The 27,121-nt window shown below is 46.4% G+C and overlaps 1 protein-coding gene across 1 annotated transcript in view; it reads right to left on the bottom strand.

Moving 5' to 3' along the window:
* Window positions 1–943: 943 nt before the first annotated feature.
* LOC137537140 (zinc finger protein 271-like) overlaps window positions 944–27,121 on the bottom strand; it is a 51,333-nt gene continuing 25,155 nt past the window's right edge. The window contains exon 4 of the mRNA XM_068259269.1: window positions 944–3,351. Within this exon, the coding sequence (XP_068115370.1) occupies window positions 1,730–3,351 (1,622 nt within the window). The 3' untranslated portion in view covers window positions 944–1,729. The remainder of the gene's footprint in view (window positions 3,352–27,121) is intronic.

Raw genomic sequence — 27,121 nt, 5'->3', positions numbered from 1 at the left:
ATCTATACAGAAATTTTACTTTATATGCCAAATTTTGTCACAGAAAGTAACAAAAATCTTTTTTTTTTTTACAAAATTCATGTCTTTTTTGAGGAATATAATAAAAACTAAAAATCGCAGCAGCAATCAAATAGCACCAAAAGAAAGCTATATTAGTGACAAGAAAAGGAGGTAAAATTCATTTATATGGTAGGTTGCATGACCAAGCAATAAACCGTTAAAGCTGCAGTGGTCTGAATGGGAAAAAAGGCTCTGGTCCTTAAAAGTCAAAAGAAGACAAACACTTATATAGCGTTTTTCTCCTGGTGGATTTAAAGCGCCAGAGCTGCAGCCACTAGGACGCGCTCTATAGGCAGTAGCAGTGTTAGGGAGACTTGCCTAAGGTCTCCTGCTGAACAGGTGCTGGCTTACTGAACAGGCAGAGCCGAGATTCGAACCCTCGTCTCCCGTGTCAGAGGCAGAGCCCTTAACCATTACACTATCCAGCCACCACCACACCCTTAAGGGGTGAAAAGACTGCGGTCCTTAAGTGGTTAATCAGAAATAGCATTATCCCTACTTATCACACCTAAAAGAAGTATATATAGTTTTTTTCAAGACTAACTAGACTTTCATTGTATGGCATTTTTTCCCTCTAACAATTTAGTTTTTTATGCATTTTAATATAAAAAAAAGAGGAAAAAAATAATGACAACTAATTATTTCACAGTTTTACCAATTCCAGTTTAAAAATAAAAAGTGCTATTGTAGATAAAAAACACAAATTTGTTTGGCTCTCTCCCCCGTTTATCATAAAACTGTCAAAATTTATGGTGAAGATTTTTGATTGTATAAAAATACTATACTAATAATCGTATTTTTCACTATAAACTGAGAAAATAAAAATAATTTTAATGGTAAAAATCAATCTTATTAGCTTAGGGAACATACATTCCCTTTAACCAATTGGTGCTGCAGCAGATAGTGCAGGAGGTTTTGCACAGAGGCAATGCCCAATCCTGCACAGCTGTGCTTCAGCTACAAGACTTATATCTACATCCTTGTGGCTTAGATGAAGTCACAGAAGACGTAGATGTACTGTAGTGGTGGCTAAAAAGGTTGAACAAATTGTCTGTTTCTTTAGGGGTGGGACCAGTCTTCTCTCAGGAGCTACTCATCCTGGAGGACGATGAGAGAAATAAAGTAAACCAAATGTATCAGAACACTTCTAGCAAAGACTTTTCCCACACTCAACATAAGCGCCTGATAATCCGATAAGCAGTTACTAAAGCTGAAAACCTTTCTCACACTAAGCACATGAATAGGGCTATTCACCAGAGTGAGATCTCTCATGTCCGACAAGGTATGATTTCTGAGGAAAACTTTTCCCACACTCAGCACATGAATACGGCTTCTCATCTGTGTGAGAGCTCTCATGTCTGTGAGATTCCTTATGTCTGACAAGATGTGATTTGTTCAAACATTTCCCACACTCAGCACACGAACAAGGCTTTTCAACAGTATGAAATCTTTGATGACTGAGATGATTTGATTTCTGAAGAAATTATTTCTCACACTCAGCACATGAATAGGGCTTCTCACCAGCGTGAGATCTCTCATGTCTGACAAGGTTAGACTTCAGTAGAAACCGTTTCCCACTCTATGATTTCTGGCTATGCTGGGGAGATGGAGAGCAGTGTGCTGCGGCCAGTCCGGGTTCACTGAAGGCAAAGCTATGTTTTCCTGACCCTTACTGACCACTAGTGTGAGATCTCTCATGACGAACAAGATTTGATTTCTCTGTAAACAATTTCCCACATTTAGCACATGAATAGGGCTTCTCATTAGTGTGAATTCTCTCATGACTGGCACAATTTCGCTTGCGTGCAAACAGTTTTCCACATTTAGCACATGAATAGGGCTTCTCACCAGTGTGAATTCTCTCATGACTGACACAATGTGATTTACGTGCAAAACATTTCCCACACTCAGCACATGAATAGGGCTTCTCACCAGTGTGTGATCTCTTATGAGTGACACAATGTGATTTATGCGCAAACCGTTTTCCACACTGAGCACATGAAAATGGCTTCTCACCAGTGTGAGTTCTCTGATGATCAACAAGACATGATTTTTGTATAAAACATTTCCCACATGCAGCACATGAATAGGGCTTTTCACCAGTGTGAAATCTCTCATGTATGACGAGGTATGATTTCTGAGGAAAACATTTCCCACACTCTGCACATGAATAGGGCTTCTCACCAGTGTGAGATCTCTTATGTCTGCCAAGGTTAGACATCAGTGGAAAACGTTTCCCACACTCTGCACATGAATAGGGCTTTTCACCAGTGTGAGATCTCTCATGTCTAACAAGCAGTGTTTTACTTACAAAACATTTCCCGCACTCAGCACATGGAAACGGTTTCTCACCTGTGTGAGATCTCTCATGTCTGACAAGATGTGATTTAATCACAAAACATTTCCCACACTCAGCACATGGATAGGGCTTCACATCTGTGTGAGATCTCTCATGTACGATAAAACTTGATTTATACGCAAAACGTTTTCCACACTCAGCACATGAATAGGGCTTCACATCTGTGTGAGATCTCTCATGTACGATAAAACTTGATTTATACGCAAAACGTTTTCCACACTCAGCACATGAATAGGGCTTTTCACCAGTGTGTAATCTCTCATGAATGACAAGATATGATTTCTGAGGAAAACATTTCCCACACTCTGCACATGAATAGGGTTTTTTACCGGTGTGAGATGCCTCATGTGTTAAGAGCCGTGCTTTCTGCCCAAAACATTTCCCACACTCATTACATGAATAGGGTTTCTCACCAGTGTGAGATCTCTCATGACTGACAAGTTGTGCTTTCTGCCCAAAACATTTCCCACACTCTGCACATGAATAGGGCTTCTCACCTGTGTGAGATCTCTCATGAATAACAAGATCTGATTTTTTAACAAAGCATTTCCCACACTCAGCACATAAAAAGGGCTTCTCTCTAGTGTGAGATCTCTCTTGACTGACAAGATGTGATTTATGACTAAAACATTTACCACACTCAGAACATGAATAGGGCTTCTCACCAGTGTGAGATCTCTCATGTATGACATTTGATTTCCGAACAAAACATTTCCCACACATGGAACAGGAATGAGACCCTCCAGCAGGGGGAGAGCTGTGCTGGGTATGAGGCCCCTCAGGGTTAGACATGTGAGGGGAGTCTGAAGGAATATTTGGAGTCACCAGGATATCTGCAGGAGACTCTTGTGCAGTGACATCATCATCCGTTGTACAGTCTGTGGATACAGAGAGACGAGTCTCTGAGAGGTTCCTGATGCTCGGACTCCGGGCTGCAAATAGAGAAACATCATCACTTCCTGTTAGAGAATTCTGAGGGGAGGAAGAATTATCATTAGGGATGTTCAGTGAGCTGCTCAGAATTCCAAGTTGATGCAAAGTTTATGCAGATTAGAAATGAACCAAGTGCAGCAGCTGCACATTTGCATATAGCAATTGTAGAACCAATCATAAGGAAAAGTCTGGACACCAGATAAGCTGCAGATCACCTGGTCTCTGAGGAAGCGAGCTCGTCTTGTGAAACGCTGTGTTTTTTGTTTATCAGTACGTTTGGATGGGGGAAGAAATAAAGTGGTGATCTGCAGCTTATCTGGTGCCCGAACTTTTCCTTCTGATTGGTTCTACGATTGGTGTCTGGTTGTCTGGAGGCACGGTAAGTCACCTGACCCCCACCATAGGCTGCAAAGTAGCATCAGGTGCCAACCAATTCCCTTATCTTCATTGCACATTTGCATTAAATTGGCATACAATTTGCACCTTCTCTGAGTTATTGGCACATCACTGAACATCACTAGTTATCAATATAAGCAGGTGAGGAGATTTTAGTGTCCTCACTCAGGATTAAGAAGTCGCTCTCTGTAGACAGGAAAAAAGGGGTATCCCCCTCCACCAAGGGTGGATATGAATTATAATGTACAGAAGAACAGAGGCGCCAAAAGGATAAAATCAGATATTAAAAAGTTTAAAATGCTTCCTCGTCCCCAGTAGGTCCCTCTGCCACTACACCCCCCCAGCAATACACGCCCCCATCCCCTAATTTACCCCCACAAACAAGCACCTAGACAACCACTATTACTGCATAATAATACACAACAATGAAGAATGCACGGTCATTACTTATTTTATGTATTTGGTTGTAATACACACCAATCTTTGCCTCTGTCTCCAGTTGTGTGCTCCAATAATCTATTGCCTGAGGAAGCAGGTCTAAGCCTGTGAAACGCGTTGCAACCCCCCTGGAGTATACCAATAAATATATTTTTCTTGAATAGACAGTTTCTTGTGTCTGCTTGCAGGAGGAAAGTCCACCACTGCCTCCTAAGCATTTTAAACTTTTTAACCACCCTGGCGTTCTGATTAAATCGCCAGGGTGGCTGCGGGAGGGTTTTTTTTAAATAAAAAAAAAACTATTTCATGCAGCCAACTGAAAGTTGGCTGCATGAAAGCCCACTAGAGGGCGCTCCGGAGGCGATCTTCCGATCGCCTCCGGCGCCCAGAATAAACAAGGAAGGCCGCAATGAGCGGCCTTCCTTGTTTTGCTTATATCGTCGCCATAGCGACGAGCGGAGTGACGTCATCGACGTCAGCCGACGTCGTGACGTCAGCCGCCTCCGATCCAGCCCTTAGCGCTGGCCGGAACTTTTTGTTCCGGCTACGCTGGGCTCAGGCGGCTGGGGGGACCCTCTTTCGCCGCTGCTCGCGGCGAATCGCCGCAGAGCGGCGGCGATCAGGCAGCACACGCGGCTGGCAAAGTGCCGGCTGCGTGTGCTGCTTTTTATTTCATTAAAATCGGCCCAGCAGGGCCTGAGCGGCAGCCGCTGGCGGTGTTGGACGAGCTGAGCTCGTCCAGACCGCTCAGCTGGTTAATATCCGATTTTATCCTTCTGGCACCTCTATTCTTTTCTACGTTATAATACATAGCACTGGTTATCAGCCTGACAGAGAAGTACAGAATGTTGTGCACATTACAGGCGGCCAATCACATGCCAATAACTTTGGTATGTATGCAAATTCTATGTACTTTATTTGTAGAAAGGACTATGGTATAGACATAAAGCACAAAATCTTGTAGGTCTTGTGGTACAAAAATATCCAAAATCTTTATTGACACAGTTACAAAATTCTTAAAAAGGAGGTCTCTGCAGGATGCTCCTCATTTGCATGAATAATCACAGGAAATTTCAGTAATTTGTAAAAAAGGCTTTCAGCAAGAAATCAATTGGCAACGACACGCTCGTTTCGGGCATATAATGCCCTTCATCAGGCCACTGTATAAGCACTTTCTATATATCCTGTAGGCAATACATGGCAGGAGCAAAAGGTATGACAGAAACTAGGTCTGACCAAGCAGACACATATCACACAATCCTGATGGCAGGTGTAAAGATCACCAAGCAGCTATAGACAGGAGTGCACTCTGCTTGGTCAGACCTAGTTTCTGTCATACCTTTTGCTCCTGCCATGTATTGCCTACAGGATATATAGAAAGTGCTTATACAGTGGTCTGATGAAGGGCATTATATGCCCGAAACGAGCGTGTCGTTGCCAATTGATTTCTTGCTGAAAGCCTTTTTTACAAATTACTGAAATTTCCTGTGATTATTCATGCAAATGAGGAGCATCCTGCAGAGACCTCCTTTTTAAGAATTTTGTAACTGTGTAAATAAAGATTTTGGATATTTTTGTACCACAAGACCTACAAGATTTTGTGCTTTATGTCTATACCATAGTCCTTTCTACAAATAAAGTGAGTTGTTTTGAAGTGAGGTGGATCACATCAAAAAGGACAAAAGGTTTTTCAGTCTTTCTCCTACAAAAAAAGACATCATCCCAATTATAATATTACTGCAAATTCTATGTAGCCTGAAATTTGGCCAATTAAATGCATTTCCTGACAAATGTGATTATTTGCATACAATTTGCATTACATTTACATACAAGTCAGTTATTTGCATCTCATGGACCCTCCCTACAGATAAAGCATTGCCCATACATGGAAACGCAGCAAGTTGTAGAGCTTGATGAGACAATGGAAGCAATGTGTTACTCCTGTGACAACAGACCTATATGTACTTATAGCAAGGAATCTGTGTTATGTTTGTAGAGCAATGTGGTGTCACTTACACATTCTTATTACCGCTGTATCCACATCTGAGAGATAAGATGTTCTTCACCTTATAAAATATACAGAGACAAAGGGAGCCCAGATTGTGGAGTATTAATGTTGAGCTGGTGATTTGTGAAGTGTGAAAGGAAAACTCACAAAGTAAGGCTGCATTTTAGGGCACCAGCCATATAGGCATGTGGAGGAATCAGTCTGCACTCGGCTCCCCAGGGCTTCCTCTAGGTCTTGGTCACACTCTTGATAAAGCTATAGTTGGTGGGACAGGCCTGGTGGCCCAAGCTGGAGCCCGATCCCTCCTGGTGAGGAGGTGACAATGCAAAGGGGGAAAGAGGTGCCCAGAGCAGATACAATTGTTTGAAACCAATAAAATTGAGGAAAAAAGTGGTGGCTTACATACAGGATGATGTGATATACTGTACAGCATATAAATGAATGCATTTCTGTATTGCATAGGTCATATGCTATTTGTTATAAACTATATTATAAATTATTAGTGATGGCCAAATATAAAAATTTCGCATCCGCAAAATGTTACATTTAAAATTTGCAAGCTGATCCTTTGCTGCGAGCCCCTTTGACTTTAATGGTAGGCAAACATCTAAAACCTTCTGGGCAACTCTGCAGTAGGGATGGCAGAACACATTTGTCAAGTAGTGCATACAATGCGGGCCATTTGTGCCCTCCCTATACTTTCTTATAGTGCCAGTTTTCCCCCTTCACACTGAAGGCAGGTGGGTGGGACATGACAGCAAAACAGACATGATCCCCACCCGGGCCTCTCCTCCTATAAAAAGGCACAATCCCTGTGGCCATTTTTATTCAGCATTAGTCAGAGTAGGGGGAGGAGCTGCTGCTTCTGATACAGGGACAGTGTAGAGAGGCTGTACTGTGATATAGTCCTGTGTAGAAGTCAGTGTAGGGGGAGGAGCTGTTGCTGCTGATGATACAGGGACAGTGTAGAGAGCAATAGAAAGGTGGATATACCGCTGCACTTGTGGTGGGAACCGAGCTGGACCTGGGCAACCAGCCCACGGGTCAAAGTGAAAAGAAGAAAGTTTGGTCCGCTTCAAGGTCAATCCAACAGTTTATTTGGGACTTATCCCAGAACAGCCACAGAATCACTCAGCTAACATGTTTCGGACCTGCAGCGGTCCTTAATCATAGCATGGTTATGGCAAGATCATCACAGGTTTAAAAGGGCATGACAGGGGGAGTGGTTGGCCCAGAGCCACCTATGGAAGGGTGGAGCCGAGCAAAATACAACCTCCTTCCGCCCCTCATGTTACAAATACACAAATTATAAAATACAATATAAGAAACAACGAAATATAAAAGTATATAAAAGGTTTTAATTACCTAAGAGGAGAACACCACATAGAAGATTATTTTGCTGGAAGTACCCCAATACTGTAATAAAACATACATAATATGTATAAGTAATGGCATACAAGAAATTGATCCGAAGATAAAACAGGGAAGATGTAGTGGGGACATACATTAACAAAGATGATGTCCCCAAACATTAGGGGGGAGCAATTAACTGGTAATAAGTGCCAAGTCCCATCTCGCATTTAGGCCCCATGGGGCTCTTGTTTCCATGCGAAAAATCCAAAATGCCTCTCGCTTCTTAATTAGGGCTTGTAAGTCCCCTCCTCTCTTGGGCAAAAATACCCTCTCTATGCCTTGAAAGGAGAAAGAGGACATATCCCCCCCATGAGCACTTCTAAAATGTTTGGCTACATTGGATATGTGTGTGGTGGACCATCCTGCCCACAAAAAGTGCTCTGCGATCCTAGCCCTAAGGGGTCTGGTGGTGCAACCTACGTACTGCAATGAGCATGCCGTACACGTCACCAGATAGATCACGTTTTTTGTCCCACAATTGATAAAATGTTTCATAGTAAAACAGGTCCCAGAGGTAAGTGATCGAATGGTGCGGGTCTGGCCATGTACAGAGCAATAGCGACAAGTGGCAACAGCACATCTGTATGAGCCTTTCAAAGATAACCAGGTGGAAGTCTGTGGAACGGAGGTAAAGAGACTGGGTGACAGGAGACTACCTAAAGTCGGGGCCCGACGACTGGCAAATTTGACGCCATTTTGAAGGAAAGGCCGCAAGGCATCATCTCCCTCTAAAACCGGGAGATACTTCTTTATAGTCTGGACAATCCTAGTGTATTCCGAACTGTAGGTAGTGACAAAAAAGGGGCCTCCCCCAGAGGTACGCACAGACGTATTGTCCCGTACCAGTTTGGAGCGAGGAATAGAGAGGGCTCGTTTCTTGCCTCTCTCTATCATCCAATGTGGGTAACCTCTTTCCAATAGGCGCCTCCCAACCTCCGCAAATTCCATCTCCAGAGTCCCTGGATCCGAACAATTCCGGCGGGCCCGAATAAATTCGCCCACCGGAATGGCCCGGATCGTGTGCTCAGGGTGACAACTGCCTGCCCTCAGGGTCGAGTTACCTGCGCAGGATTTTCTATATGTATGTGTCCTGATGGATTTAGAAACTATGTCTCCCACCAGGGTGACATCCAAATAATCAACACTTTTGTCCCGCCACGTGTACGTGAACCTGAGATTGCAGGCATTGTCATTAAGAGAGGTGACAAATTCCTGGACCTCCTCCTGCCCCCCCTTCCAAATGACCAACAAATCATCGATATACCTCCCGTACCACGCAACACACCCAAGAAGACGGCCATCACCCCCAAAGATGTGGAACTCCTCCCACCATCCCATAAATAAATTCGCCAGGGATGGGGAGAATTTAGCACCCATGGAGGCTCCACACCTCTGGAGGTAAAAGGTGCCGTCAAACATGAAGTAGTTGCGGGTCAGGAGGTATTCGACTGCAGCACATATGAAAATCCGTAAGTCAGAGGTATAGGTTGAGTACTTCTCCAGATGAAATTGGAGAGCTGTAAGAGCCAAATGATGGGGGATGCAGGAATATAAAGACTTTACGTCAATAGCAATCCAGCTATAATTCACCTCCCACTCTACCCCATCTAAACTTGACAAAAGATGTTTCGTATCCTTAATGTATCCCGGTAACCTCTTGACAAGGGGCTGTAAGACGGAATCGACCCAATCGCTTAGGCGCTCCCCCAGGGAGCCAATTCCCGCAACTATCGGCCTCCCCTCTGGGGGAGCGCCCTGCTTATGGATCTTAGGGAGATGGTGAAAGATGGGAACAATGGGATGCTTAATTCCCAGGTATTCAACAAGTTTGTGATTCAATACTCCCAAACTTTCACCATAACTCAAGAGACCAAAAAGCTGAGCCTGAAAAACAGGGGTGGGGTCAGCTGAAAGGCACATATATGTTGTCTCATCATGGAGCTGTCTCAAAGCCTCAGCTTGATAATCTGACTTATTTAAAATGACAATTGCCCCCCCCTTGTCTGCGTTGCGTATAACGATTTTATCGTTGGCCTGCAGATTCTTGAGGGCTATCTGTTCAATTTTGGTCAGATTATTCCGCTGTCCTCCTCGATGTGCGCTGGCTATATTAACAAGTTTGGGTTTGGGTCGATTCCGTCTAACAGCCCCTTGTCAAGAGGTTACCGGGATACATTAAGGATACGAAACATCTTTTGTCAAGTTTAGATGGGGTAGAGTGGGAGGTGAATTATAGCTGGATTGCTATTGACGTAAAGTCTTTATATTCCTGAATCCCCCATCATTTGGCTCTTACAGCTTTCCAATTTCATCTGGAGAAGTACTCAACCTATACCTCTGACTTACGGATTTTCATATGTGCTGCAGTCGAATACCTCCTGACCCGCAACTACTTCATGTTTGACGGCACCTTTTACCTCCAGAGGTGTGGAGCCTCCATGGGTGCTAAATTCTCCCCATCCCTGGCGAATTTATTTATGGGATGGTGGGAGGAGTTCCACATCTTTGGGGGTGATGGCCGTCTTCTTGGGTGTGTTGCGTGGTACGGGAGGTATATCGATGATTTGTTGGTCATTTGGAAGGGGGGGCAGGAGGAGGTCCAGGAATTTGTCACCTCTCTTAATGACAATGCCTGCAATCTCAGGTTCACGTACACGTGGCGGGACAAAAGTGTTGATTATTTGGATGTCACCCTGGTGGGAGACATAGTTTCTAAATCCATCAGGACACATACATATAGAAAATCCTGCGCAGGTAACTCGACCCTGAGGGCAGGCAGTTGTCACCCTGAGCACACGATCCGGGCCATTCCGGTGGGCGAATTTATTCGGGCCCGCCGGAATTGTTCGGATCCAGGGACTCTGGAGATGGAATTTGCGGAGGTTGGGAGGCGCCTATTGGAAAGAGGTTACCCACATTGGATGATAGAGAGAGGCAAGAAACGAGCCCTCTCTATTCCTCGCTCCAAACTGGTACGGGACAATACGTCTGTGCGTACCTCTGGGGGAGGCCCCTTTTTTGTCACTACCTACAGTTCGGAATACACTAGGATTGTCCAGACTATAAAGAAGTATCTCCCGGTTTTAGAGGGAGATGATGCCTTGCGGCCTTTCCTTCAAAATGGCGTCAAATTTGCCAGTCGTCGGGCCCCGACTTTAGGTAGTCTCCTGTCACCCAGTCTCTTTACCTCCGTTCCACAGACTTCCACCTGGTTATCTTTGAAAGGCTCATACAGATGTGCTGTTGCCACTTGTCGCTATTGCTCTGTACATGGCCAGACCCGCACCATTCGATCACTTACCTCTGGGACCTGTTTTACTATGAAACATTTTATCAATTGTGGGACAAAAAACGTGATCTATCTGGTGACGTGTACGGCATGCTCATTGCAGTACGTAGGTTGCACCACCAGACCCCTTAGGGCTAGGATCGCAGAGCACTTTTTGTGGGCAGGATGGTCCACCACACACATATCCAATGTAGCCAAACATTTTAGAAGTGCTCATGGGGGGGATATGTCCTCTTTCTCCTTTCAAGGCATAGAGAGGGTATTTTTGCCCAAGAGAGGAGGGGACTTACAAGCCCTAATTAAGAAGCGAGAGGCATTTTGGATTTTTCGCATGGAAACAAGAGCCCCATGGGGCCTAAATGCGAGATGGGACTTGGCACTTATTACCAGTTAATTGCTCCCCCCTAATGTTTGGGGACATCATCTTTGTTAATGTATGTCCCCACTACATCTTCCCTGTTTTATCTTCGGATCAATTTCTTGTATGCCATTACTTATACATATTATGTATGTTTTATTACAGTATTGGGGTACTTCCAGCAAAATAATCTTCTATGTGGTGTTCTCCTCTTAGGTAATTAAAACCTTTTATATACTTTTATATTTCGTTGTTTCTTATATTGTATTTTATAATTTGTGTATTTGTAACATGAGGGGCGGAAGGAGGTTGTATTTTGCTCGGCTCCACCCTTCCATAGGTGGCTCTGGGCCAACCACTCCCCCTGTCATGCCCTTTTAAACCTGTGATGATCTTGCCATAACCATGCTATGATTAAGGACCGCTGCAGGTCTGAAACATGTTAGCTGAGTGATTCTGTGGCTGTTCTGGGATAAGTCCCAAATAAACTGTTGGATTGACCTTGAAGCGGACCAAACTTTCTTCTTTTGACAGTGTAGAGAGGCTGTAGTGTGATATAGTGCTGTGTAGCAGTAAGTGTAGGGGGAGGAGCTGCTGCTGATGATGATACAGGGACAGTATTAGAGAGGCTGTAGTATGATATGGTGCTCTGCAGCAGTCAGTGTAGGGGGAGCTGCTGCTGCTGCTGATACAGGGACAGTGTAGAGAGGCTGTAGTGTGATATAGTCAAGGCAAGACAAGACAAATAACATTTATATTGCGCTTTTCTCCTGGCGGACTCAAAGCGCCAGAGCAGCAGCCACTAGGGCGCGCTCTATAGGCAGTAGCAGTGTTAGGGAGACTTGCCAAAGGTCTCCTACTGAATGTGTGCTGGCTTACTGAACAGGCAGAGCTGAGATTTGAACCCTGGTCTCCTGCGTCAGAGGCAGAGCCCTTAACCATTACACCATCCAGCCACTGCTGTGTAGCAGTAAGTGTAGAGGGAGGAGCTGCTGATGATGATGATACAAGGACAGTGTTAGAGAGGCTGTAGTGTGATATAGTGCTGTGTAGCAGTCAGTGTAGGGGGAGGAGCTGCTGCTGATACAGGGACAGTGTTAAAGAGACTGTAGTGTGATATAGTGCTGTGTAGCAGTCAGTGTAGGGGGAGGAGCTGCTGCTGATACAGGGATAGTGTTAGAGAGGCTGTAGTGTGATATAGTGCTGTGTAGCAGTCAGTGTAGGGGGAGGAGCTGCTGCTGCTGGTATAGGGACAGTGTTAGAGAGGCTGTATTGTGATATAATGCTGTGTAGCAGTCAGTGTAGGGGAAGGAGCTGCTCCTGCTGATACAGGGACGGTGTTAGAGAGGCTGAATTGTAATTTTGCGCTGTATATCTGCTTCCTACTTTGCTTTGCTATTTGCAGTTCCCCAACTAGGGTTGCAGCGGTATGATGGTATACCACGGTTTCAAAATGCATGATAACCATACCATGCACTTTTTGAAAATACCGGTTTACCCAAGATGGCGCTGTAAGACGTTTGCCCGGCACACAGGACTCCAACCCTTCTCTGTTTATCTCCCTCCTTCTCCCCTGATGGCCTAACCACATCTGTGGGAAAGATTCCCCCTGCCTCCAGGAATCCAGGGACGCTTTGCAGAGTATCCAGGGACCCAGGGCTCGCTGCAGTCGGACTCCGGAAATCTTAACCACGTGACCACCCCAGCTCCATACACAACGCCGTTGCCACCACTTCCTGCTGATCGGAGCTCCATGGCTGTCCCCATGGCTAAACTGAGCCGGCACCCACTGCAGGGTCTCACCGAGCAGTCGCCACTGATCGGCACTCCAGCCGCCTCTGCTTCCGCACCACACTGCCAGCAACGCAGGGGAGCCCTCTCCTTCTGAGCCGCCTCACATTACCTGCCTTCCTCGCATCCACCACATCAGGCACGGAAGACACACCCAGCAAGTGGCCTCCACACCACCTGCAGATGCCGCTGCTTCAGTGGTAGACTAGGCCACCCATGTAGAGGAGCACCTACTACCTATGCTGCAGGCACCTATCCTGGCTACACCTATCCCTGGCTACCTATGCTGCAGGCACCTATCCTGGCTACACCTATCCCTGGCTACCCATGCTGCAGCCACCTACTACTGGCCTACTACTGGCCACTCCTATCCCTGGCTACCTATGCTGCAGGCACCTATCCTGGCTACTGTTGCAACCCTATCCCCAACTAGGGGACCTTCCTGACCATAAAAGTACTTTTAAAGGCTGACAGAGACATTGACCCTGCTGTAGTTATTATTAGGTGTTGCTTTCTTGCGGTGTGTTGTAGCAACAAAAAAAACCCCATATACAGTGCAGTGTGTGGCTGCGTCACGGTTACAGCCCACCGCCCTGCGCAAAAGTAATTTCGCATCTGACACTTGTGACATGACCTGGGGGCTGTATGGACAAAAAGAAAAAGACACAGGGACACCGGGAGCCCTTGTGGTGTATTATCTCTGGATAGAGAGTCTAAGAAATGAGTGTAATACTACTCACAAAAATAGGTTGCTTAATGAGGCAACCACTCGATCACGCATGTGGGGAAATCCCGTCCCCACTCGGTCTTTTCATCAGGATGGTCGCTGCTCCTTAGAAAAATATTCCTCACTCCCCAACGGGTTGTGAAGACCCCACGTAGTGGGGTAGTAGACTAGATTGTGAGACGGTAGGAGGCGCCCTTGGTATTTCAGGTTCTTATGCTGTTTGGTAAATATATATATATATAAAAATGATGTAGTTCGCCTACCTTAGTAAAGGAGACTTCCACTTTACATAAAAAATGTTTACTTTATTGGTGACAAGCACTTGTGGACAACGCGTTTCACGGCTCAAACCGCTTCCTCAGGTCAAGTAGGGTGCTTGCCGGGATAATCAAAGCTTCTGGGCGCCAAACCTACCTTTACTAAGGTAGGCGAACCACATCATTTATATATATATATATATATATATATATATATATATATATATATATATATATATATTTAGCAAACAGCATAAGAACCTGAAATACCAAGGGCGCCTCCTACCGTCTCACAACTTGTGACACGACGCATGCTGTGTTACCCCCATACAGCATTACAGCAGGACCCGTGTCACCGACCATACTGACTTATCAGTGATATCAGTTTGCCAAAAAGAAAAGTGTGGCAGACATTTGTGGCAATACCCTTTTGCTGGTCACTGCCTGCTGTGTGATCAGCGTGTACTGTTACCATGTCACGTTTACACCTGTGTGACCGTACTGTGAATTCTAGGTGATCTTTGTGGGCCAAAATAAATAAATAAATAAGATTTGTGACAACACCCCTTGGCTGGTCACTGTCTGATCAGCTATGTGTGTTTAAAGTGTACTGTTTCCGTGTCACTTCAACATTTGTTTGACTGTACTGCGTGTTGTAGGTGATGTCCGTGTGCCCCATAAAAAAAATAGATTTGTGCCGATACCCCTAGGCTGGCTACTGCCTGCTGTGTGATCAGCAGTGTACTGTTATCTCACATTACCACCTGTGTGACCGTACTGTGTGTTCTAGGTGATCTATGTGTGCAGTATAAATGCAGAGTATTGTGCAATGAAAGCCGTGCATCTCTCATCTCTACATCACTCCTCCCTGTCACCGCTGCCTCTAGTGCCCGGCATCTTCTCGTGTGTCGCATAATGATATGAGGAAATGGAGACGCCGGACACTAAGGGGGTCAGTGGCTGGAGAATGCACAGTGCTGGAGAGGTAAGAGATGCAAGGCTTCTACATCACCATACTCTGCACTTATACTGCTAAGTGGGGGGGAGCACAGAAGGGGGGCACTAACACCACCATCAGAGAAGCTGTGCAGACAGAAAGGGGGAGCCCACCACCACCAGGGAAACTGTAGAGGAGGAGGAAGTCCACCACCACCACCACCAGGGAAGCTGTGCAGATGGAAGGTGTGAGCCCACCACCACCAGGGAAGCTGTGGGGGGAGGGGGAAGCTTACCTCGACCACCAGGGAAGCTGTGGAGGAGAGAGGGGAGCCCACCAACACCAGGAAAGCTGTGGAGGGAGGGAGGGGGAAGCCCACCACCACCAGGGAAGCTGTGGAGGGAGGGGGGAAGCCCACCACCTGGGAAGCTGTGGAGGGAGGGAGGGGGAAGCCAGCCACCACCAGGGAAGCTGTGGAGGGAGGGAGGGGGAAGCCCACTACCACCAGGGAAGCTGTGGAGGGAGGGAGGGGGAAGCCCACCACCACCAAGGAAGCCGTGGAGGGAGGGAGGGGGAAGCCCACCACCTCCAGGGAAGCTGTGGAGGGAGGGAGGGGGAAGCCCACCACCACCAGGGAAGCTGTGGAGGGAGGGAGGGGGAAGCACACCACCACCAGGGAAGCTGTGGAGGGAGGGAGGGGGAAGCCCACCACCACCAGGGAAGCTGTGGAGGGAGGGAGGGGGAAGCCCACCACCACCTGGGAAGCTGTGGAGGAAGGGAGGGGAAGCACACCACCAGCAGGGAAGCTGTGGGGGGAGGGAGGGGGAAGCCCACCACCACCAGGGAAGCTGTGGAGGGAGGGAGGGGGAAGCACACCACCACCAGGGAAGCTGTGGAGGGAGGGAGGGAGGGGAAGCACACCACCACCTGGGAAGCTGTGGAGGGAGGGGGAAGCACACTACCACCAGGGAAGCTGTGGAGGGAGGGAGGGGAAGCACACCACCAGCAGGGAAGCTGTGGAGGGAGGGAGGGGGAAGCACACCACCACCAGGGAAGCTGTGGAGGGAGGGAGGGGAAGCACACCACCACCAGGGAAGCTGTGGGGGGAGGGAGGGGAAGCACACCACCACCAGGGAAGCTGTGGAGGGAGGGAGAAGCCAGCCACCACCAGAGAAGCTGTAGGGGAGAGAGAGTGGAGACCACCACCACTGGGGAAGCTGTGGAGGGAGGGAGAAGCCAGCCACAACCAGGGAAGCTGTGACGGGAGGGAGGGGGAAGCCCACTACCACCAGGGAAGCTGTGGAGGGAGGGGGGGGGGGAAGCCAGCCACCACCAGGGAAGCTGTGGGGGAGGGAGGGGGGAAGCCCACCACCACCAGGGCAGCTGTGGAGGGAGGGGGGAAGCACACCACCACCAGGGAAGCTGTGGAGGGAGGGAGAAGCCAGCCACCACCAGGGAAGCTGTGGAGGGAGGGAGGGGGAAGCCCACTACCACCAGGGAAGCTGTGGAGGGAGGGGGGGGAAGCACACCACCACCAGGGAAGCTGTGGGGGGAGGGAGAGGAGCCCACCACCACTGGGGAAGCTGTGGGAGAGGGAGGAGGGAAGCTGTTGGGGAGGCAAGGGGAAACCCACCAGCAGGGAAACTGTACTGGGGAAGAGGGGGTTACTAGGCAGCAAGGAATGGTTTAGGTGTGGGAGGGGGACAAGTAGAAACAAAGGAGCTGTATAAGGGGCACATGGCTGCAAAATGGTCATAGCTAATGGTGTGGAAGGGGTGGGTCTTAGTGTCCATTTTTTCTGGCTTCAAAAGTTGGGAGGTGTGCATATGATGTCATATCTGCACATGCTCAGTCCATACCAACTGAACAAATACACTTTACTTTTTCATTTAAACCAACTTTATTTACAACAGACACTAACACATATACAGAGACATCAGAACATGCTTCACACACATTGTTACAGTGAGGCAGGGATGACACCGGAGTTCGCTGAAAATGGATGCTGGTTTTTGGCAAATAATACTTTTCGTTTTCCGCACATGATGGCCAGCTGGCAGCAGTTACATAGTTATTTGGGTTGAAACAAGACATACGTCCATCGAGTTCAACCAGAAAATAAAGTACAACACCAGTCTGCTCCCTCACATATCCCTGTTGATCCAGAGGAAGGCGAAAGACCCTTACAAGGCAAGGTCCAATTAGCCCCAAAGGGAAAAAATTTCTTCCGGACTCCAGATGGCAATTAGATAAAATCCCTGGATCAACAACACTGGGCATTACCTAGTAATTATAGCCATGGATGTCTTTCAACACAAGGAAGGCATCTAAGCCCCCTTTAAATGCAGATATACAATTTGCCATAACTGCTTCCTGTGGCAATACATTCCACATCATAATCATTTAGAGTGCTGAGTAGTGTGTAAACTGCAAATATTAGAGAATGATGCAATGTTATAGATAAAAACCAAAAAACTATATAACTGAATATAAACATGAGACTATTTTTTTTGCTACTAATGTTCTATTAATTATCCATACTACACAACCAATTCATTATATCATAATTTTTTTGGGGGGGGTTCAGTGTCACCTTAAATAGTGGGAAACCATGGGCTGTACACCAGTCTATTGGAACTCTGCCAGTTGAAAAGGAGTCACAATTCGAAGTTTATCAATAACTGAACTTAATTCCCTTAGGACCCGAGGATGCATGCCATCCGGGCCAGGTGCCTTATTCATTTTTATTTTATTTAGTCTTGCCTTCACTCCTTCCTGCATTGAGTATTTAATATTAAAATGTATTTAATAAATTAATATTAAAACTTCTTTTGGGTTAGATTTGATATCCCTAATGATTTGATTTTCAGCTTCAATCTTTGCCAGCCCAATTTATTTTTTACAACTTTTATTGCATTCCTTATAATTGCTTTATGCAGCCACGGTCCCCTCCTGTTTTAAGGCCTAAGTATTCTTTTTCGACTGTTTCATAAAGGAATGAAAAATACACAGTGCGGCACTCCCATTCAAAATGTACAGTGGAAGCAGTAAAAGCAAAAGATTTTCTCACCACCTTTGTCTTGATCCTTGCTGTCAATCACTTTGAGGACGTGTGCTCCATATATGACAGGAAAAGAGCATGTGGATCTATGAATAAATAGAAGAGAAAAAAATGTGCACCTTCCGTCCTTTGATATGCGTGTTTATTTTCAGCAGTGGTATTCCATCACATCAGATCTCTTACATCAGGTTTTCAATAGAGTAACCCATGCTGGACGGTGGTGGTGAAGGAGGTGGGTAGCGGGTATGGATGGCGGGAAGCTTTTTTTGACGGCCGTTTCGAGTCGCAAAGACACTTGGTCACGCTGTGTACCACCTTAGAATAGAGGGCGGCTAATTCCGGATTAAAGACGGGGTAAAAACCCCGCCCCTTCCGGAAAGCCGAATCCTCTATAATTGGAGCTTCGGGCTTGGCAAAACAGGACGGCGCAAGACGTCATACGCCTCCGGTGCGTCCACAGGGACGCATCACAGAGTACTACATTACCCATAAATCTGAGCTAGCTATTGCGCTCCGACGTCGCGTGTCAGTGGAGTGTTTCCACGGAAACAGTATATAGGACTACATTACTCATAGATCAGAGCTAAAAGTTAGACTCTGAACTATGTTAAAGAAACGGGTTGTCATGGCAACCAAGGAGGCAATAGTGAACAACTATTACCTCACAGTTTCAGACTAAAGACACATTTAAAACATCTTCTAGTCAGTAAGTAGTCCATTCAAGGCGTTCCAAAATATGGGTGACGTGTATAACATCGTCTCGTCTGCCAGACCTTCAGTGATCAGGATGTGTCAATTTTGTGTGTTTCTTAACGTGACAGTGACTCTGAATAGTGAACATAAGTATTAAAACAATAGGATACTCAATGACCATTACAAACTGGACCTAGTGGCGTCACCCAAAAGACACAAGGACATGGGAATCCTAAGAATACAATTATATATGAAATCAAGAATACAAATAAATAGGTAATATTGGAGTACATAAGATCTGTTATTGGTCTTCAGTGCGCAACAGCGCAGTCTGCCAATTTCAAATACCCCATCTTAATTTAATCATAAATGGGGATACTGCGCTGCTACGCCTGCCACCAGAGACAGAAATATTAAGGGGATCGCTTTTTATCACCACCTTCTGTAACCATCTCAGCATTTCATCACCGTTTAACTATGATCACAGAGAACACAATGACAATATACATCAATGCACATCAATGCAGCAGATCTATCCTATGGGTCTAACATACTAGCCATTTCTACCTTATCATTTAGGCCCAAAGGGCCCATTGCTTCAGTTCTTAGGATTAATTTTGTCTCTTCTCTTAGTAACAATCTGTCACGGTCCCCTCCTCTTCGTGGATTTTCCACTTTGATCAAACCAGCAAATTTTATCCCTTTTCCTTTGGAAGCATGAACTTCTCTCATGTGATTTATAAAGCGAGTGCAGCCCTTCACAGTTTTAATCGATGCAATATGTTCACGTACCCTAATTTTCATGGGTCTGGTCGTTTGACCAATGTAGTATTTCCCACACTGGCAGATCATCACATATACTACATATTCTGTTTGGCAGGTGATGAAATCTTTTACTATCATTTTCTCTCTTCCAATTTGGATATTTTTCTGGGTGAGCATCTGTCTACAGAATCTGCAATGACCACAGCGGTAGTTCCCTTTAGGTAGTGTCTTTTCTAGCCATGTGATAGATCTAGAAGACACAAATTCACTGCGAGTTAATATATTTCCTAGTGTAGGTGCTCTTCTAAAGGCGACTCTAGGTAGTTCTCCTATGCATGGGGCAAGGGACTGGTCTTGTTTAAGAATTCCCGCCATCCATACCCGCTACCCACCTCCTTCACCACCACCGTCCAGCATGGGTTACTCTATTGAAAACCTGATGTAAGAGATCCGATGTGATGGAATACCACTGCTGAAAATAAACACGCATATCAAAGGACGGAAGGTGCACGTTTTTTTCTCTTCTATTTATTCCTAAGTATTCTTTTTCCACTTCATTTTATCTCTAACCTTTCCATTCATCCAAAGAGGCATTTTTTGTTATTCCTAGACATTTTGTTTCCATATGGGATATTTCCTTCAGTGTCCTTCCCTTGTAGTATATAATCCACCAAACTTAGTGCCTGCCTGGGTTGACTTAACTTTGCTTCTCTAAACTTCAGAGTTTTAGATGTTCTGCCGTTTCCCGTGACCCATAAATCACCAGATCAAATGTTATGTTGTGATCACTATTCCCCAAATGTTCTTGAACCTGCACATTTGATACATTATCTTGTCTTTTATCTGGTCAATTGTTCTGTAGGGTTGACAGAAATCTGCCACTTTTACTGGAATGAGTAGTTTCAATATCTGAATAGTTGAAGTCACCCATAACTATGACCTCACTTTTACTTAGTTTTTTCAATCTGCTGTAGTATTTGCCATTCTGCAGTATCATGAATATGTGGTGGCTTGTAGCAAACCCCAAAAAACAATTGGCAACCATTATCTCCACCATGAATATTTACCCAAACAGACTCCACATCTTCACAGTCTTCATCCAGTACATTGTTCATAGCAGTGGTAAAAGAGTTTTTAACAAAGAGACAAACCCCTCCACCTTTATTCCAACTCTGTCCTTCCAATCATGGCTTTAATCCATCCATGTCTCTGTTATTCCCATAATGTCATAGCCTTTGTTGATCAGAACAAACTCTGGTTCAACCATTTTATTAGCAAGGCTTCTAGCACTGGTTACCATGTACTTAATATTTTTACCACCACATTTTCCAATTTTGGTTATATTTAATGGGCTTCATGAACTTTGCACTACCTCCTTACTCTTTACACTGCCCCCATCCCCTATCCATTCCCTGTAATATTAGGCTCCAGCTGGTTTTTTTTTACCTTATCTTGTTAACATATTGAGATTTTTCTCCTCCAACCATTTAGTGACCTTCTCCCCAAATGCAGCTGCAGCCTCCCCCTTTAGGTGTAGCCCATCCCTGCTGCAATGGGGAGAAGAACCTGTAGCCAACTGCATAGTCAGCTCAGTTCTCCAGGAACAACCCTCCTTCCCCTTCCTGCACCAATTTCTCAGCCACTTATTTAACTCCCTAAGCTCCCTCTGTTTCTCAGATATAGTGCGTGGCACTGGTAGTATTTCAGAGACCACCTTGGAAATCCTTGCTTTAAGTTTAACTCCTGTAAAGATTGGTGTCAGCAAAAAGAAAGAATCTGATTATTGGTGATCTGCAGTATCGCCAACAATACAGATGTCACCTGATTATTGATGATCTGCAGAATCACCAATAATACAAGTGTAACTAACCTCTGGACACCTAATACAGTAAATGACAATCAAGACAGTAATAATTCACAAGATCGTGGAAATATCCACCACACGGCAATTCCTCAGAGGTGTGGTTACCATGTGTGAGATCCTCAAACCGGGCAAAGAGAGGAATCTCGGCCACTAGCAGTAATCGTCTGCTAGGGCAGGCGTCTCGGAGAGGCAAGCCTCAGAGAGAACCCTACAGTGGGAGACGTTCCACTGAAGGGAGAAAGGTCAGACAAGCAGAGGTTCGGCAACAGAGAAGGCGGCAGCAGTACAGAAACGGAAGGCTGATTCAGAGTCGGTAAACAGGCAGGGTCGGCAACTTGAATAAGAAAGGCAGAAGTACAAGAGCGATTAGAGTAAAGAGTAGTCAGGGATAGCCAGAGTCAAAACACAGGTAAATATACAAATACAATCCTAATCTAAGGTGTGACGTCCTTGGTATCAACACCTAGGAAACTGGACTAAGGTCTGAGCGCTAACACGAATGTATTCACGACAGCAGACAACTTGCTACTGACAAGCAAGCTCTATATGTAGCCCAAGAGCTACCCAGTGCCGCCCCAGAGCCCCAGCCAATCCAAAGAGCTGCTGGAGTCAGCTGACCGGCCTGGTCAGCTGACTCCCCGTCTTGAGGCATAATGTTCTTGTCTCCTCGCGCGTAATGTGGAGACTGAGAGCCGGCAAAGGAACAGGGGACCCCACAGGCAGCAACCATGCAGCGGACTCCGCCGTCCGCACTGCCCCGCTCGGCGTCCCACACTCAGAGATGAGAGCCTGTGAAGTGGAGCCCGCTGCCGCGTGCACACTGGCAGCGGGTCCGCTAACCATTACAGTATTCCCCCCCCCGAGGAGTGGACTCCAGACATCTCCCACCCGGCTTCCCAGGGTGCAATTTGTGAAATTCTCTTTTTAACTTCTCGGCGTGCATGCGAGCCTCCGGTACCCAAGACCTCTCCTCTAGCCCATATCCCTTCCAATGGACCAAATATTGCACGGAATTCCAAACCCGATGAGAATCCAAGATCCTCTCGACCTCATACTCAGGTCGGTCTTCAACCATCACGGGGGGGGGGGGGGGGGAAAGGGGAGGGACCCACATGCACCGCAGGCTTTAATAAAGAAACATGGAATGACCTTACCCCTCTCATACTGGCGGGGAGGTCAACTACATAAGTAACAGCATTGATCCTTTTAGAAACAGGATATGGGCCGATAAACCGGGGACCCAACTTAGGTGACGGTTGCTTCAAAGCCAAATGCCGTGTAGAAACCCAAACCATGTCCCCTGGTGAAAAGCTCCATTCCCTAGATCGTCTCTTGTCTGCCTGCTTCTTTTGTGCCTGAAAGGCTTTACCCAGGTTATCTTTTACCAAAGTCCATCTCTCCCTTAAAGCTTTTTGCCAATCCTCCAAAGCCGGGAAAGGAGTGGATACCACAGGTAGCGGAGCAAATTTCGGAGACTTTCCAGCTACCACCTGAAATTGTGAAAAGCCCGTGGAGGAGCTCTTCAGATTATTGTGTGCAAATTCTGCGAATGGCAAGAATTTGACCCAATCTAACTGGGCATCCGCGACATAACACCTGAGGAATTGTTCCAAGGACTGGTTAATTCTCTCTGTCTGGCCATTGGTCTGTGGGTGGTAGCCTGATGAGAACGATAGATCCATGTCCAACAGATGGCAAAAGGCTCTCCAGAACTGAGAAACAAATTGGACTCCCCGATCCAACGCCACATTTTCCGGAATGCCGTGCAGCCGGAAAACGTGTTGTATAAAGAGATCCGCTAACTCTTGGGCGGAGGGAGGTCCTTTCAGTGGAACAAAGTGAGCCATCTTGCTGAATCTATCGACCACCACCCAGATCACCGTCTTTCCTTCTGACCTGGGAAGTTCACCCACGAAGTCCATGGACAAATGGGTCCAAGGTTCGTTTGGTACCGGCAGGGGTTGTAAAGTACCCACTGGTGCCTGACGAGAGGGTTTGCTCTTGGCACAGACAAGACACTCCCTCACAAACTCCTTACACTCCAGTGCCAGAGAAGGCCACCAAACACAGCGGGTCAGCAAGTCCTGAGTCCGGGCTGCCCCAGGATGCCCCGCATTCTTATGGCAGTGAAACAACTCTAATATTTGGAGGCGAAACGGAAGGGGAACGAACATAACCCCCTCAGGTTTCCCTTCAGGGATGTCCTGCTGATAGGCCCTTAGAGTATTCGCCCAGTTCTCCCAAGTATCAGTAGCTGCCAAAACCACTCTCTGTGGCAATATGGTTTCCGGAACTGATCTTTGCACTGTCACAGGTTCAAAGCATCTAGAGAGCGCATCCGCCTTGACATTTTTGCTACCCGGTGTGAACGTAATTACAAATCTGAACCTGGAGAAAAATAAAGACCAACGGGCTTGTCGGGGGCTGAGCCTCTTGGCCCCCTCAATGTACTCCAAGTTCTTGTGGTCTGTGAAGACCGTGATAGTATGTTCTGCCCCCTCCAGCCAATGACGCCACGCCTCAAAGGCCAACTTAATAGCCAACAAATCTCGATTACCGATATCGTAGTTTCTCTCAGCAGGAGAGAACCTATGGGAAAAGAAGGCACATGGGTGCAGTTTACCCTGAAGCCCTGAACGCTGAGACAGCACAGCACCAACCCCAATCTCCAATGCATCTACCTCTAAAATGAAAGGAAGAGTTACATCTACGTGTCAAAAAATGGGTGCAGAGCAAAATAATTTCTTTAGGGTATCGAAGGCTGCTTGAGCCTCTGGTGTCCAATGATATGGATCAGCCCCCTTCTTGGTAAGACTGGTAAGAGGGGCCACTACCAAGGAAAACCCCTTGATGAATTTCCGGTAGTAGTTGGCAAAACCAAGAAACCTCTGAAGTGCCTTCAAGCCTACCGGTTGGGGCCACTCCAAGACAGCAGAGACCTTTTCTGGGTCCATAAAGAGACCTGAGATGGAAATAATGTACCCCAAAAAAGGAATCTGGGTGACCTCAAAAAGGCACTTCTCTAGTTTTGCTTGCATACAGTAAATTCTGTCTTAATTTCGTTAATACAAACTTGACATGTTTACAATGTTCAACAAGGTTTGAAGAAAAGATCAATATATCGTCAAGATAAACTAGCACAAATTTCCCCAGCACTTCCCTGAAGACCTTGTTGATCAACTCCTGGAAGACGGCAGGAGCGTTACACAACCCAAAAGGCATAACTAGATATTCGTAATGCCCGTCGGGCGTGTTGAAGGCCGTCTTCCACTCGTCACCATTCCTGATGCGTATCAGGTTGTATGCCCCACGTAAGTACAGTTTTGAAAAGATACTGGCATTGGTTATCTGAGCAAATAGATCGTCTATCAGAGGCAGAGGGTAGCGATTCTTTATGGTGATCTTGTTTAGAGCTCGGTAATCAATACAAGGTCTAAGACCGCCGTCTTTCTTTTGTACGAAAAAAAATCCTGCCCCGGCTGGAGACCGGGAAGGACGGATGAAACCCTTAGCCAGATTTTCTTTTATATACTCCCGCATTACCAGCTTCTCAGGCCCTGACAAGTTATAGAGATGACCTCTAGGGGGCATACAACCAGATCTCAAGTCAATGGGGCAGTCGAAACTACGATGGGGCGGGAGTTTATCAGCGGACTTAGGACAGAACACGTCAGCAAACTCGGCGTATTGAATCGGCACCCCTTTTACCTCTACCTTGGCGGCACAAACAGCAATTTTCCCCAAACAATGGCTATGACAATAGGGCGACCAACTGAGTAGCTGACCTAACGCCCAATCTATCTGCGGGGAGTGGAGTTGTAACCAGGGCATACAGAGGATAATGGTGGAGGTTGCCATACATAGAACAAGAAACTGTAACCTCTCTTTGTGTAAAACCCCTATCGTGCATGACAACATCGGGGTCTGAGAGAGGGGTTGTCTGTACTGTAATGGCGAGTCATCAACTGCGGTGACTACAACTTGTCTATCTAAAAGGTGCAACGGAACTCCCAACCCCTTCACAAACTCGTAGTCTATAAAGTTGGCCGCAGAACCTGAGTCTATGAAGGCCCTCCGTACATGTAGTCAGATCCCCCCAGGAAATGGAACAAGGAAGGAGTAATCGGTTATTCTTGTTTAGAGGTAAACTCTGCTCGCCTAGGGTATTACCTCTAACTACACCTAGATGGCAGTGTTTCCCGACTTCTTGGGGCAATTTTGTGCAATGTGACCCTCCTCAGCACAGTACAAACACAACCTCTCCGCCCTTCTGCGTTCCTTCTCTGCCCGTGTTAACCGGGAATGTCCGATCTGCATCGGTTCATCTGTAGGCGGGGTAAGTGAAGAGGCAGCATAGGAGAGAGACCTTACAGCACTCTTTCCTCGCGATTGGCGCTGATAACGTAACCGGCGGTCCACTCGCACGGCTAACAAAATAGCGTCATCACTAGACTTTGGTTCAGGATGTCCCAACATTAACTCGGAGACTGCGTCTGACAGGCCTGAAAGGAAGCTGTCTAATAATGCGTATGACCCCCACCTAGCCGACACAGCCCACTTCCTAAATTCTGCCGCATAGACCTCAACCGAATCCCGACCCTGCTTGAGAGTTTTAAGCTTCCTCTCAGCAGTGATCGAGGCATCCGGGTCATCATAAATTATGGCCATTGCTTTAAAAAATTCCTGGACTGAAGTTAAAGCCACATCTTCAGGCGGGAGACCATATGCCCAGGTTTGCGAGTCCCCGGATAATAAGGTCTTTATAAACGTCACCCTCTGATGCTCGGTACCTGACAAGTTGGGTCTCAAATCAAAATAGGACAACACTCGGTTGCGAAAGTTCTGGAAGTCAGATCTGTGTCCTGAAAATTTCTCAGGTACTGACAGACGCAGATCTGTGACCGGAGGGGATTGCATTGTAGTAACAGCCGTCTGGAGGACCTGCACAGATCCAGACAGTTGAGTGATCTGGGTCTGTTGCGTATTAACCACCTCGATAAGGTTATTAACTGAGGTGGTTAGAGCCTCAACCTGGCTGCGTAATGCATCCATAATGTCTGGTCTGCTGTTCTGTAAAGATTGGTGTCAGCAAACAGAGAGAATCTGATTATTGGTGATCTGCAGTATCGCCAACAATACAGATGTCACCTGATTATTGATGATCTGCAGAATCACCAATAATACAAGTGTAACTAACCTCTGGACACCTAATACAGTAAATGACAATCAAGACAGTAATAATTCACAAGATCGTGGAAATATCCACCACACGCAATTCCTCAGAGGTGTGGTTACCTATGAATGGGAACCCCGTGTGTGAGATCCTCAAACCGGGCAAAGAGAGGAATCTCGGCCACTAGCAGTAATCGTCTGCTAGGGCAGGCGTCTCGGAGAGGCAAGCCTCAGAGAGAACCCTACAGTGGGCGACGTTCCACTGAAGGGAGAATGGTCAGACAAGCAGAGGTTCGGCAACAGAGAAGGCGGCAGCAGTACAGAAACAGAAGGCTGATTCAGAGTCGGTAAACAGGCAGGGTCGGCAACTTGAATCAGAAAGGCAGAAGTACAAGAGCGATTAGAGTAAAGAGCAGTCAGGGATAGCCAGAGTCAAAACACAGGTAAATATACAAAAACAATCCTAATCTAAGGTGTGACGTCCTTGGTATCAACACCTAGGAAACTGGACTAAGGTCTGAGCGCTAACACGAATGTATTCACGACAGCAGACAACTTGCTACTGACAAGCAAGTTCTATATGTAGCCCAAGAGCTACCC

The sequence above is a fragment of the Hyperolius riggenbachi genome, chromosome 10 (genome assembly GCF_040937935.1).
Source record: "Hyperolius riggenbachi isolate aHypRig1 chromosome 10, aHypRig1.pri, whole genome shotgun sequence".
NCBI classification, from domain to species: Eukaryota; Metazoa; Chordata; class Amphibia; order Anura; family Hyperoliidae; genus Hyperolius; species Hyperolius riggenbachi.
This window is presented reverse-complemented; position numbering and strand designations above follow the sequence as displayed.